The sequence below is a fragment of the Ceratotherium simum genome, chromosome X (genome assembly GCF_057802395.1).
Source record: "Ceratotherium simum simum isolate JZ-2026a chromosome X, ASM5780239v1, whole genome shotgun sequence".
Lineage (NCBI taxonomy): Eukaryota > Metazoa > Chordata > Mammalia > Perissodactyla > Rhinocerotidae > Ceratotherium > Ceratotherium simum.
Genome location: NC_141940.1, coordinates 30,078,684 through 30,093,311, shown reverse-complemented (window position 1 = coordinate 30,093,311; position 14,628 = coordinate 30,078,684). Strand labels below are relative to the sequence as shown.

Genomic DNA, 14,628 nt, shown 5'->3' with positions numbered 1-14,628 from the left:
CAAGGTATAAAAGTTAATCCCTTTAAATTTTTAAAATTTCACTACAATGGACAGCTTCTTAAGGTAAAATATAAAAAAGAGGGGAAAGGAAATTACAGTTCATTGTGGGCCAATTACATGAAGTGTGGTGCTAAATGGTTTAAGACACTGTAAACAACCTAATTCTAAAGATTTCATTAGAGGTGTTTAACTATTAATATTAATCTCTGAATATTAATACTGTGAATATTAATACTTGATTTATCTGAGCAAAAAAACCAAAATCATGTAAAAGTAAACAGCCTGAGATTTCATTGCAGCCAGTATGTTGGTCCATGGGAAAAACGAGATGGGTGACTGATCAGCTGTTCCTATCTGCTAAGTCATTATGCTCACCCATGTGTGCTCTGGTGTTGAAATATTTTGTGCAAACACTAAGTTCCCCTCTCCAGAGACCCAAAGTGTCACTACTAGGCTGGTGCCCATAAATAAGCACACCACAATTTTGATCAACTTTGGCTCCTTTTTATTCAGGAAGCATACACTAATTCTTTTTATACATTTTTTTTTTACATTCCAGAAATAAGCGAAAATAGCAGTTTTAAATATGTTACAAAGTTGGCTTTTGGGGCCTAATAAGCTTTTTGAGAGAGGGACCAGCAAACTGACCTTTTCATCAAAGCACCAATGTATCTTCAGTCTTTTACCAAGCTCTACCACACCCGTGGCCGTCTTGGATGTGCTGGACATCCAAACCGTGTGAAAGTTATAACGGAGAGTTGCTGTGAGCCTCTCTGCAAGGCACCAAGAACAAATGGGTCCAGCTTCCTTTCTTCAGATTAAATCAAAGGTTTTGAAACTTTTCAATTGCTCTCTCAAGTAGTGCTCTCTCAGCATGAAGACTAGGATTTGTTAAAACGCATATCACAAGATACAGTAAATCACTTCCAATATTCTGGAAACCACATGGTAGAAGTTATAAATAAATGAACACTAAAATTACTTTAAGAAAGTTTTACATCATTTAGTTGGTAAGGACATTTACACGTACAGCACAATTTACTGTTAAACATTCTATAACTGGCTCCACACAAAGATGAAAATAGGTAATACAAAATGATCTGACATTTTCAGTAAGTCTAGAATTAAGACTGTAGTTTTATTGTAGTCAATGTCAACTTTATATATTGTTGCAGATTGCTGTGCTATGCCCTTTAAAATGGGAATTTCTTTCTCAGGGTGAAATTCCATTGGGATATGTGTTCTTGCTTTGTACAAACCACTAAAATTCAAAGGACACAGCAATATCAAAGACACAAACAGTAACTGCACAATATCATCTGCTGGATTAAGCTAATACAAGTAGACAGAATTCTTCAGGTTCCAATATCTAATAAAGCACTATATGAAATGAACAAGGTGAAACATCTTAAGAATGAATATACTCTGCAACCAGAACATGTAGCATTTCATGAATTCACAAATCGGTCTCATTAGGTGTTTACAAAATAAATTAGTAAGACCTCAATTTGCTTGAGGCATCACAAGCTCATAATGCCCCACTTGGCCTTCCTGTTTGAGCTGATCTAGTAGGTCTTCCTTCCGTCTTTTTCTACCCACCACCAGGTACCTATCATGGCCTACCCCATGAGACTTACTCTTAAGACCATACTTCTGGGCAATCTGATGTATTTGTTTCCGCTCATCATTAGTCAGCTCTGTAGAGAAAGTCAAATCCGTGTGGCTCTCAGAGCGGGCGTAGTTTCTGATAATCTGTTCAATATCTCTCTTGGCAATTTTATTTACCCTCTCTACATCAAGACCAAGCCCTTCCCGCTTATGTTGCTCTTTGACGGAGATTGGCTCCCGAATACCCTCGCCAGATTTACCTAAACCACCACCCGTCCAACCCATCTTTCTCAGCAGCTGATTTCCTATGTTATCTTCTTTGATTTGTTGCTTGTACGCCTCCTCTGCTGAGCGGCCTTGAATTTCATTTCTTGAAATCACATCTTCAATAGCTCCTTTCTTTAAGTTGTTAATGACAGTCGGCTGGGTCTTTTTGAGGGTTTTCACAGCTTCTCCAGCAGCTTCATATTTGACAGTTTTCTTCACCCCAACTGCTTCTGCAATTACTTCACTCTCTAGAATCACCTTGCATTTCCATCGGAGGCCCGTCATTCTTTCATAGACGTATTCAACTGTCATTCGGTTAAACTGAGCTGTGTCGTTCAGCGTGCACACAGGATTTGAAGAATTCTCATAAACTACAAGATCCTTTATATCTTTCTTCTTTCCAGATCCCCTGGGTGAAGAGCCTGTTTGGCATTGTGAACTTTTGACAGATGGGTAAGTGGGTTGTGTTTTTTGAAGGATTTTCAAAGCCTCATCAGCAGCTGCATGTTTACTTGTTTTTTTGGTTCCATAACCTTCAGCTAAGCAGTGATCTTGCAAAAACACTCGACAACGCCATGTGCGATTTGGCATCATCTCATATTTGTATTCAACCGACATTTTGTTGTATGAGGCAGAATTGTTAAGGATACCAATTGCATCGTTTGCGTTTTCCGTAAGAACAAAATTGGTCCAGTGTTTGGCGGAAGCATTGAAAATTGGCTGCCCGGAAGCATCTTTAGCCAGCACCACCAGCTCTTCTGGTGGCTTCAGAGCTGGAGGAAATTCATACGAAGGGATGCCAATCTGACACACCACAAGGTCCTCTCCAATTGTGTGCTTGAATTTCCGTCGGACGACCCTAACTTCAATACGTTTCTGCAAGAGTTTTACAGCTAGCTCAGTAGCTCGATCCCTGGACCCATTCTTGCTGCCAGCATAACCTGTAGTTAAGTAGATATTTTGGCATCTAACTTCACAAGCGTAACCATCTGTTAGAAGTTTTTTATTTTTGGGGATGTCAGCAGGAGGAATTTCTTTTAAAGGAGCGTATATATACTCAGGATTTGTCTTACATGCCTGAATACAACGAGTTAACATATATGTATAATTAATTTTATCAGATCCAGAAGTCATCTCTGGATTAGAAAGGTTCTTCCAGATAGTCGCTGTTAATTTTTCAATAAAATACTGCTTCTCTGCTACCACTGATTCAGGAAATGTCTGTGATGGTGGAGGCTCAGGAGCTGACTGAGAGTTTGCCTGCTGTGATGTGCTGCTTGGGGCAGGGTTCCCACTGTCAAAGTACATGTTGGCTGTTACAGGCTGGTCTTTTGTGAAAATAAATCCTGATGAATCACAATATTGAGAATTCCCATCTTGTACACTGAAAGAGTCTTGAGTATAATCTTGGTAGATGTCTCTTGGCATGCTGGCAAAATTTGTTTGTTCATTTACCTCTTTTGTTTGAGGGCCATAAGGATCTTCCTGTCTTTCATCTTTTGAACTACTAGCTACAAAATGTACAGGCTCAAATCGAGGTCTCGCATGGAATTTGGAACCGGCTTGCTTTTTAGGAGGATTTTGACCTATAGAATGAGTGAAATTTACAATTCATTAAAAAGGGAATATTTCAAAAGAACCAGGCAGGAAAATAGTACCAACCATATTATTTTCGAGCTGCATTGTTGGTACAAGATACTTCCCACTCACAAAAACTTCAGGTCATTTAGGTGAAGGGACTCGATATCAATGTAAGATTCCAGCATAAGGCAGGATGCTCTCTATCCTTCCACGTGAAAGGAAAGAGACTTGATAGAAAATATGCCATTGATTCAAGTATGCAGGTCACCACCACTCATGACTGGTAGATGCTTTTGCATCTAATGAGTTATAAAGCACAGGTGAAGCGTACTGAGTACGAGGTTGTTCCAGTACAATCTCTTACCACCGGCGCTGAAAAGCTCCCTTCTTAAGGATTGCAATTGGAACAGATGGCTCTAATGCAACAGAGATGATAACCAGAGGCATTTACAAAGTTGCTCTCTTTTGTATCAGAGGTGAGTGACTCTGTGCCGGTGCTATACATAGTTGTGACTAAAAATAAAATAAAAATAATCACCAAAAGATCCCAAAGGTTTTCAACTTCAAAATGTTAGCTCTGACCTATTCTGCACAAAAGGGTGTTTGCTATATTTTATTTCTAGAACAAACAACACCTGGAAACTAATGATTTATGGAGGATATCAAACTTAAAGCTATGGAAGAACTCTCTGTTAAGGCTATACTAGACACTAGAGCTTCCTTCCTATAACGCTGGTCAGTAGAAAGCTGGTCTATCTTGGACCCACCCAAGAGGATTTAGTTATTTAGATGCTCAAATGATCAGAGTATAAGGTTGTTCTATTTAGAGGGAGGTTCCATGGCATGGACTTCAAGGATAGCATTATAGTGTGACTGCAGTATTCTTAGTTTTCAGGTCTATTTATCATCCTCAAAAAAACAAACTGTACAGGGCCGGCCCCATGGCTTAGCCATGGTTAGGTTAAGTGCACGCGGTCCGCTGCTGGCAGCCTGGGTTCGGATCCCAGGCACACACCAACGCACCGCTTCTCCAGCCATGCTGAGGCCGCGTCCCACATACAGCAACTAGAGGGATGTACAGCTGTGTCATACAACTATCTACTGGGGCTTTGGGGGGGAACATAAATAAATAAAATTATCAAAAAAAAAACTGTACATAACTAAAAGGTAAGACCAAACATTACCAATGTTATTTAAAATCATATACCACACTCATATCATTAAAAAAAAGCCATATTGTTTCTTCCAATCCCACCTTCCAGAAATAAGTATACTCACCATCACATGTTGAGAGGTGGCGTTTCTGACCTTTGGGAGGTTTGGACAGCATCAGATCATATGAAGGCATTTCCCCAATATCAATACCTTCAGCCATTTGGAGAATTTTTTCCATCAAGCGTGGGCTGTACCTATTTAAAATTAATATAATCTACAGTTAAAACAGATAAGAATGCAGTTTTTAAAAAAGCTTCTAAATGAGCCAATCTTATAATTGCTCCCATAGGACTTTATCAACAGAGTATGTTGGCTATAAAACTGAAGAATCTGCCCTAAGATACTTACCTATCAAATGAGTAATTATGTTACTGTCATTAGAAGACATAAAAACACAAAATCAAGAAATTTAAGTGAAGACTTTAATTTGAATTGAAAGTATCTGTATAAACTCATGATATACTTTCCTCTATTACATATGTATATTATATGTAAATAATTACATTTATATATTTATAGAAATACTAAGAGTGTTAAGAGCTGCTGGGTTGTTAACAACCAGACTGTGGTCTCCATCATTTCCTGCGAAAAGCAATCAGAGTCCTTAGAGAAATGGCTGATTCCAAGTCTGGGGCAGGAAATGTATAAGATGAACCTGGGAGATCTTCTTGTGCCTGGAAACAAGGAAGCTGTCAAAGACTTCAGGGGTTGTGTCAAATGGACTCAGAAGCCAATGTGAATAGACTCCTACCAGCAAAGTAAGCCAACTTGAGTACCAATAAGAACAATAACCACAGTTGATTGAGACACATCAGATACGTTAAAAATCCATTAGTTTATAACGATACTTACAAACTCATTATTGGTCACCTTTGGAGGATGGTAGGGAGACATTATTCCAAAAACAGGTAATAGTAAAAGAAGAAAGCAAGCATTTATCTGGTATTTTCCTGTACAGATTGTACCTGAGAGCAACTAAAAAGCTGATGAGGAAAATCTCTTTTACAGAAGCATTCCAGCTAATAAATGAAGGAATGATAGACTACGACCATTCTGCAACCCATAATAAAATAATATATGAGCATCAATGGCTGCTAAGCCTATCAGGTGAAAAGTCGATGGGGAAGAACCCAGAAATAGACCCACACAAACATGCTCAACTGATTGTTGACAGAGCTGCAAAAGCAATTCAATGGAGGAAGGACAGCCTTTTTCAACAAATGGTGCATTTGTTGAGGAGCAAGTGGGCATCCATAGGCAACAAACAAAACCTTAACCTAAACCTCTTACCTCATACAAAACTTTATTCGAAATGCAAGACGGACATAAATGTAAAATGTAAAACTATAAAACTTTTACAAAAAACACAGGAGAAAATCTTCAGGATCTAGGGCTAGGCAGACAATTTTTATACTTTGACACCAAAAGCATGATCTATGAAAAAAAAATGATAAAATGGACTTCATCAAAATTAAAAACTTTTGCTCTCAAAAGACTCTGTGAAGAGGATGAAAAGATAAGCTACGAACTGGGAGAAATATTCACAAACCACACACTTGACAAAAAACTAGTATCTAGTATAAAGATCTCCCAAAACACAATAGTAAAAAAATATATTAAGAAATGAACAAAAGACATGAACAGAACATTTCACCAAAGAAGACACACAGATTGCAAATAAGCACATGAAAAGATGTTCAACGTCACTAGCCACCAGAGAAATGCAATTTAAAACCACAATGAGATATCACTACACACTCTCAGAATGGCTAAAGTACAAGACAGTGACACCACCAAATACTGGCGAGGATGTGAAGAAACTGGATCACTCATACACTGCTCATGGGAATGTAAAATGGTATGGCCACTCTGGAAAACAACTTGGAAGTTTCTTATAAAATTAAACATGCAGTTACCACATGACTAGGCAACTGTACTTTTGGACATTTATCTCAGAAAAATGAAAACTTACGTTCACACAAAAACCTGTATATGAATGTTCACAGAAGCTTTCTTTGTAACAGCCCCAAACTGCAATCAGCCCAGATGTCCTTCAACAGGTGAATGGGTAAACCCTGGTACACACACACCACGGAACACTACTCAGCAACAAAAAAGAATAAACTATTGATACGTGCAATATTGTGTATGAGTGGGAGGGAAATGGATGTGGTTTTAAAAAGACAACATGAAGGATCCTTGTGGTATTGAAACTGTTCAATATCTTGACTGTAGTAGTGGATACACAAACCTACACATGTGATAAATTGTACAGAACTAAATACACATACACACAACTAGTGACTGCTAGTAAAACCGAGGGGAATCTGAAAATAACCAGTGGATTGTAACAATGTCATTATCCTGGCTGTGACATTATACAATAATTTTGCAAAATGTTATCATGGGGGAACTGGGTAAAGAGCACAGGGCATCTCTTTGTATTATTTCCTACAACTGCATGTGAATCTACAATTATCTCAATAAAAATTTCTCTTAAAAAAAGTTGACTGAGAACTTTATAATCTTATTATCACTAAAAATGGGACGAGTAGACATGCGCACCCTGATGTCATACAGGAGATACAAAGCACTATCTATCAAGTATCCTTGCCCTCCAAATAATTGAACCTGAACCTAATCGAGTCCCTAACTCCCAGAAACATGTTCACCACCACCACAAGAATACGGCCAGCCAAATCCAGAACGAAGGAAGCACTATGTGACAACCCAATGTCTTCATCGAATAAATAGCATGGAAATAAAAGGAGAGGGGAACAGTTATAGGTTAAAGGAGACAGACCAATCAAATACGTGTGGACCTTGTTTGCATAATGAATCAAACAAATCAACTGTAAAAAGACATTTTGAGACAAATGGAGAAAACGGAACATGGACTAGGCACTGGATGGTTTTAAGGAATTATTAATTTTGTTGAACGTGAATAAAGGTATTATGACTCTGTTTTTAAAAATTTTTTATCTGGCACAGGTACACAATGAAGTATTCGCAGGTGAAATGAAGTCAAGACCTTCTTTAACACACTCCCAACTATCTCCCACAGAAGACTGGGGGCAGCATAGATGAAACGGGAAGGGTAGCATAACACACTGTTGATAATTGCTGAAGTCAAGTGATGGGTACATGAGTGTTCATTAAACTTGTCTACTTTTGTTTGTGTTTGATTTTTCCATAATAAAAAGCTTTAAAACACACAATTTTAAAAAGGGATCCTTATGAAGCAGATTGGCTGCTTGACAGACTATCATTTTACTGTAGAGAACCAAAAATATGGGCACAAGTAAAGTTTTTATCATGGGGATCTACTCCCCCTTCCCACCTCCAGAGCCGTTCCCAGCCTATGACCAAAAGAGAGACTCCTGGTGGCATATGGAAAGCAAGTTCTGAAAATGAGTAACTATCACACCTTTACATGAATAGGTTCTGAACTTGAAGGAGGGTAATATTTTCCCTTTGGGGCACAGTAGGTTCCACACCCATCAGATGTCTTTCCTTACAAAGCAGAGAAGTCAAGGCATGGTGGCCTTCACTACCAGATTACCAGAAGCTAGCCTGGTTGTAACCTGCACTTCCCACTGATAATTGCTACTGCTGCCACTCACACCAGTATTTAAATGCCAAGAGTAATTTTATTTTCATTTACTCTTATCTAAACATCAGAAAGCATAGCCTAAAACATCATACATTCTATATATCACTTCCATTCAGATTTGGGTGCCCAATTTCCAAGGTATGAGATGAAAACAAAAGATTATGAAAATGAGATGAAGTCTACAAATCTTAGACTGGTAATGCCACTCTTGCTACCAAAATTGGTACTACAACCAAGCCACTCACCTTAAATTCCAGTCAAAATTCTCCAGACCTTCAATTACAGCCTGATTCCAAATATAGTGTACATCTGTAAATGGCATGTATGTCATACATACAGTGTGCATGAATGATGCATTTGGGGCTCACTCCATTCATACTCACTTTTCTCTCAGGTTTCTTCCAGCATTAGTCATGATTATACCTACTTACTGTTCCCTGTTCATTACATCTGCCACAAAATTCAACATCACCCATAGGCTATAAAAATAAACATTTGAGTAGGCTGCCAGCACAGTCAGCTTCTCAGTCCTTTATTAGGAAGTCATAATACTGAAGAAGCCCAACCAGCTCAAACAATAATGGAAAAGACCGTATAGGGCCTAACACTTGACTATTCAAAGAACAATGCAAATATTAATCTAGAATCTTGAATAAGATCACTAGGATTTCATTCCCATTTCTAAAAATCTCTAGTAGCTATCCAGGGATAAAGAACTGGTTCCACAAATTTGAAATAAGCCAAGGCAGTAAAACTTTCATTACTCAGTCTTCCACAGTGTACTTTTTCACAGTGGATTTACTCCAGAAATTTGAGAGAATCCACCAAGAAAAGCACCCACAAACCCAACCAATGATAACTTCATTTAACATTTTGGGGTTTACTTTTTATTCCTTTTTCTATGCTTTCCATACCACCCCCCCCAAAAAAAAAATCACTATCAGATTATCTATGTAGATTTGCAATCTGGTGGGGTTTTTTTTTGGTTTCTAATTTACTGTATAACAAGCTTTTTCTCCATGTCATTACCACATGAGATTTAATGGCTATACAGTATTCTATCTTATGGAGAGACCATGCTGTAAAGTATCATTAACGCAAGTCTAATACAGTACTTTTAAGATGCATGCATATTATATATTTAAGTCTGTTAATTTACCTATTTGGTTGCAAATGCTTAAAAAAGAAAACCAGAGGGGCCGGCCTGGTGGCATAGTGGTTGGGTTCGCGTGCTCCGCTTCGGCAGCCCAGGGTTCGCGGGTTTGGATCCTGGGCGCAAACCTACACGCCGCTCATCAAGCCATGCTGTGGCAGCATCCCACATACAAAATAGAGGAAGATTGGCACAGATATTAGCCCAGCAACGATCTTCATCAAGCAAAAAGAGGAAGATTGGAGGGCCAATCTTCCTCACTAAAAAAAAAAAAAAAACACCCAGAAAACTCCAGCAGGTCTTTAGGGTTTTCAAAGGTAGCCTGTTATGTACCAAGCTTTTGGAAATCAGGATGCTATTCAACTGTCTCACCATACCCAGCATATAAAAAGATGATTTCTAATAGACAAAGACATCTGACTTCATGAATCTCACATTCTTGAACAAAGACAGGTGCGAATAGGTGCATACTTATGATATACAATGGCACCTGAAATTTAATAAATATTCAGTAATAGATGCTTTCAAAAAATTTTTAAATATATTAAACTGCTCTACTAGGTCCAAATAAAAAAGCTGAGGTTTGAAAACTAAGCAAAGATAGGATTTCTAAGCATAAAATTATTTATTTAAAACTATTCATAAGACTCCTAACATCGTAAGTGAATAAAATACAACCAGATTATTGACAAATCTCCCAAAAGCTCCCACTCCCACTTCAGGAGCTGATGACTGATGCTTTCTACCCACTGTGTGCAAAGGTAGCTGCACAACGCGAGCCCAGCTGGCATCTACCTTCCAAACACCAGTCTCACGTCAACAACGAAGAGAAGAGGCGAATAATCATGGTGGCAAAGCTGGTTTCATTTTAGATATATTTTCCCAATTAATTACTATCATCAAAGATCAACGGGCCAGGATTCTGCTTCTAATCCTATTGATGAAGAATGACTGGAAAACTCAATGCTCCAGTTAACCAAACATTCTGCTTTATTAAATATATATACATTAGCTGCAATTTTTAAGTAAAAATCGCACAGTTCCCTAGGCATTCATGTGAACAATTATGTAAGTGCTGTGAATGCAGTTGATTAGAAGACTGTACTAACTTTTCACTAGCCACAAGATAGATCTTGGAAATTGCCTGTAGAAAAAAAATTCTTCACAGGTAGTTTACTTTTAAGAAACAGACAAATAAAAAGTGAAGAGAAATAATTTCAGCTATTTGAGCTTCCTGGTTGCCTAGACTATGAGGGAAAAAATGATCAGAAAGCAGACTGGAAAACATTGCTTTATTTTATCCTATAAAGCAATGGTTCTCACAGTGTAGTCCCTGGATCAGCATCACCTGATCATCAGTACCACTTGGGAACTTGTTAGAAATGCAAATTCTGGGGGCTGGCCAAGTGGTGTAGTGGTTAAGTTCACGCACTCCGCTTCAGCGGCCCAGGGTTCGCAGGTTCAGATCCCGGGAGTGGACCTATGCACCATTTATCAAGCCATGCTGTGGCAGGCGTCCCGCATATAAAGTAGAGGGAGATGGGCACAGATGTTAGCCCAGGGCCAATCTTCCTCAGCAAAAAAGAAAAAGAAAAAGAAATGCAAATTCTGGGGTCCTACCTCAGACCTACTGAATCAGAAATCCTGGGGGTGGGGCCCAGCGATCTGTGTTTTAACAAACCTAACAGGTGATTCTGATACTTAAGTTTGAGAACCACTGTTACAGAGTCAAGAAGATATTCAAACTTGTTCTGCGAAAATCACCACTATATCACCACAAGGAGTGAGACGTGGTTCGCCTCCCTGCACATCTGAGCTCCTCCTGGCTTGGTCTTATGATCAAGAAGTTTTCAAAGAGGTCCTTGACCTAGTTGTTATCTCAGCCCCAACTAAAAGAGAGCACAGAAAGTCCTGCTAGCGTGGAAACAAGTGCAAAGAGTTCCCTTCTTGCTACTGTTTACGATCTGTTCCAAAAGTCAAGGAATGAACCCTGAACAACAAATTAACAATTTAAGTTTAGAATGGCCTGTTTCACCATGTATTCTGCAGTTCCCATGAGAGAAAAGAAGGGTCTTTTGTCACAGAAGAATAGACCAGAGAACAACAGCTCTGCCAACATCAATGTTAACAAGTGCTGGAATAATAGATTTTACCCACCTGAAGATGACAGCTAACATAAAGTCAGCCTAAAGTGGAAGACTGCACTTGGTCCCTAGCTTCCAAGATTCTTTATTGACTCTTCTCTTTCTCCTGCATCTAAGTTCTCAGATATAATGCAGACACTACTTTTCAGTTATACTATTTGATAACGTTACAGCAATTCTTGTACTGACTGAACTGACAACTAGAACGTAACATGATGACTATATATATACACACTGTACCCAGATGTGCTTGGACGAGTGCACACACACACAAAAGGCCCTAGATGCTTGAGCTTTTAACAATGACCACCATTGCTTTGTGTTTTTTAATGCCCTAGTTACGTACAAGGCTGCTGTTTTGGAATGAAATCCTGAGATACAATAATGACGTGGCTTGTGTCGGTTACTTGCTTTCATTCCTGGTCCATCCTTCCCAAATATAGCAGCTGTGTGTCAGTGGAAAGAGCATCAGAAGACCAGGGTCCTAGCCCCAACTGTGGAACCTTGGAAAAGCCGCTTAACTTCTTGGCCTCCATTGATTTAGCTGTAAAAATGAGATACCACCTAATTCCCAAGCTTGTCGTATTAAGTGCGATACACAAATATGTTGTGCATTATAAAGCTATATTCAGGCGTTCACTCCACACATATTTACTGAGTGGCTATTATGCAGAGGGCTCTCTTCTAGGCACTAAGGATAAAGGTGTGAACAAGAAAGCAAGAACCCTTTTCCCAAAGGAGCTTACATTCTAGTGGGAAGGTAAGATTTATTAACACAAAAGATGGTTCTTCTCCTCCCCCAAGTAAGACTTGTCTTCAGGATTCAGATTCCCCATGGCCTTCTGTGATATTAAGGAGACTTATGATTATAGTAAAGGTACCTTTTCAACTGCAAGAACAATATTGTTAAGTGAAGGTCAATAAGATTTTTCTGACTTGATTAATAACTGAGGCTTCCCCAGTTGTAACCAGTTCCTCCAGTGAAATAGTCATTATCTCTGGAGGCAGAAATTACACTAATCTAGAGAAGACAGGAAAAAATTTTGTGATGAGAGCAAAGCAAAGTATCAGACTGGATGCTATGTTCAACAATTATGGGTAGGAGTGGACAATCTTATTTTTCTGTATCTGTTACAGTCATTCCTGGAACTGAAGTGGCTGAATTTGATCTGATCATTTTCCAGAATTTCTCATTCTTCCTGATAAAAAATCCACCGTGAGGCAGGAGTGTCAAAAAAAGAAGCCTCTCAGTCTATCAAAGGAATGATTAGTCTAGTAGAGGACCAATTTGGGGGATCTGAAGGACAGAAGGCCAAGTAGTCAGTTTAAAAAAAAATGCGTTGGAACCATACTGCAGTCTCCATTGAATGGAAAAAGCTTTCAAAGAGGCCTGTTCAGAACGTGCACCAGGTTCTAGGAAAGAGGGGAAAAACATACACACACACCCCTAAAACCTCACTCAGAGGCCAAATGTTAACCCTTCTGATCGCATTTAAGGTGAGAAGAGAGCAATCCACTTTTACAGTAGATATATCCATTTCTTTGTTTGCGTCCAGACACTATTATGCGCAAATCTACATGCAAGGCGGAACGTGCTGCCAAGAGACCTCATACAAACCGCCTCCCCAGGAGAAAACAGTAAAACCCAGCTGGGGGAGTCTGGTGGTGTTTTATTTAACGGGGATAGAAAGAGAGAGTGGTCAAGAGGAGACTAGGATTAGAACCACAGGGTCCCCTCCCCTCCCCTCGCAGACTCTTGAAGCGCCGACTGTCGAATATTCTCTGCGGATACCGCATCCTTGTAAGGTCCTACGCAGGTCCGAGGTTCTGCTATTCGTCATTTCCCACGCCTTCCAAAACCATCACCACAATGACCACCTCTCAACAATCCTCTTCCAGGCGCTGCTTTATCTCCATCCCTGGTGCTGGAGGGGCCGCTCCCGCGATCCCCGCACCCTTCCTGCGGTTATGTCATCCCTTGCCACCTCGCTCGGCGAGCCCCCCCAGGCCAACAGTGAGCCCTCTGGTGTCCTCCAACATCTCCACATCACCAGCCTCTGAGCGCTCACCCGTATCCTGCCCCCATCCTTATCCCCATCACCGACCCCCTACCCCGGTCCCTAACCCGACCCTTACGCCTTCCTCACCTGCAGCCCAGGAAAACGTGGTTGGTCCAGGCGGCGGAGAGCGCGAGGAGCTGGTCGAGGGCAGCCCCGGGATAGCTGTGCAGGTGCCGACAGATGAAGCTGCGCCGCAGAGCCCACTGCCAGTCACTTTCGTGGCTATAGCGCCACTGCTCCAGCACTGGCTCGGGCGGGGGCGGCGGGAGGGGGGGCAGCGGCGGCGGCGGGAGGGGGGGCAGCGGCGGCGGCGACAGGAAGTCGCCCCCCAACAGCAGACGTCCGCCAGCCATCTTCTCCGCCCCCAAGCAGGGACCCCAGGGATGAAGCCAACTACCGACCAGGAGCGAGCGGGAACGGGGTCGGTGGGAGGGGCCGGGTGAGGAGGGGCGCGCCAAGGCACAGAGACCAACTCTCAGGGGACGGGAGTGTGTGCGTGAGGGGCGAGCGGTGAAAAGGCAAAGGCGAGCACCAGCTCAGGTCCCGACGCCGGGGCGCACGCCCGCTGCACTCCTCCAACTCGTGGAGGAGCAGGAGGAGGGCGCCCGCCGCAGTCACACGCGCGCCGGGGAGGCCAGGCCGGGTCCCGCACTCCGCACCTCCAGCGACCTGCAGACCCACACACTGCGCTGGGAGAGAAAAAAAAAAAGACACCACCGGCACGCTCTGCTCCCCCTCCTCTGGGTTCTAGCCTACCTACCCGCGTGCGGCCCCGGGGTTGTGAGGCCAGTGCGCGTGCGCCGCGGCTGTTCCTAACTTCGAAATCTCGTCGCCGAATCTCGCGCGACCTACATTTTTCTCTCCAATGCCGACTCTGGGCTTTTGACGCACTATGGTGACAAACGGAGGGCGGGGACTCCGGGAAGGGAATTTTGGAAGGTTCTCTGAGGTTCGGGAACATGAGTCCCTTAAATCCCTGGAAGGCGC

The 14,628-nt window shown here is 41.4% G+C and overlaps 1 protein-coding gene across 1 annotated transcript; it reads right to left on the bottom strand.

Moving 5' to 3' along the window:
- Positions 1–482: 482 nt before the first annotated feature.
- NKRF (NFKB repressing factor) lies at positions 483–14,417 on the bottom strand. Its single transcript, XM_004442263.3, has 3 exons — positions 13,729–14,417; positions 4,735–4,865; positions 483–3,461 (listed from the first exon to the last, which is right to left on the bottom strand). The coding sequence occupies exons 1-3, from the start codon at positions 13,992–13,994 to the stop codon at positions 1,504–1,506; spliced, it is 2,355 nt and encodes a 784-aa protein (XP_004442320.1). The 5' UTR covers positions 13,995–14,417; the 3' UTR covers positions 483–1,503.
- Positions 14,418–14,628: the final 211 nt, after the last annotated feature.

Coding starts and splice junctions, on each gene's coding strand:
- NKRF (XM_004442263.3), bottom strand. CDS start 13,994: ATGGCTGGCGGACGTCTGCTGTTGGGGGGCGACTTCCTGTCGCCGCCG. Junction 4,866..13,728: donor CACGTTTTCCTGGGCTGCAG/GTGAGGAAGGCG, acceptor AATTTTAAATAG/GTACAGCCCACGCTTGATGG. Junction 3,462..4,734: donor CCACCTCTCAACATGTGATG/GTGAGTATACTT, acceptor CTCATTCTATAG/GTCAAAATCCTCCTAAAAAG.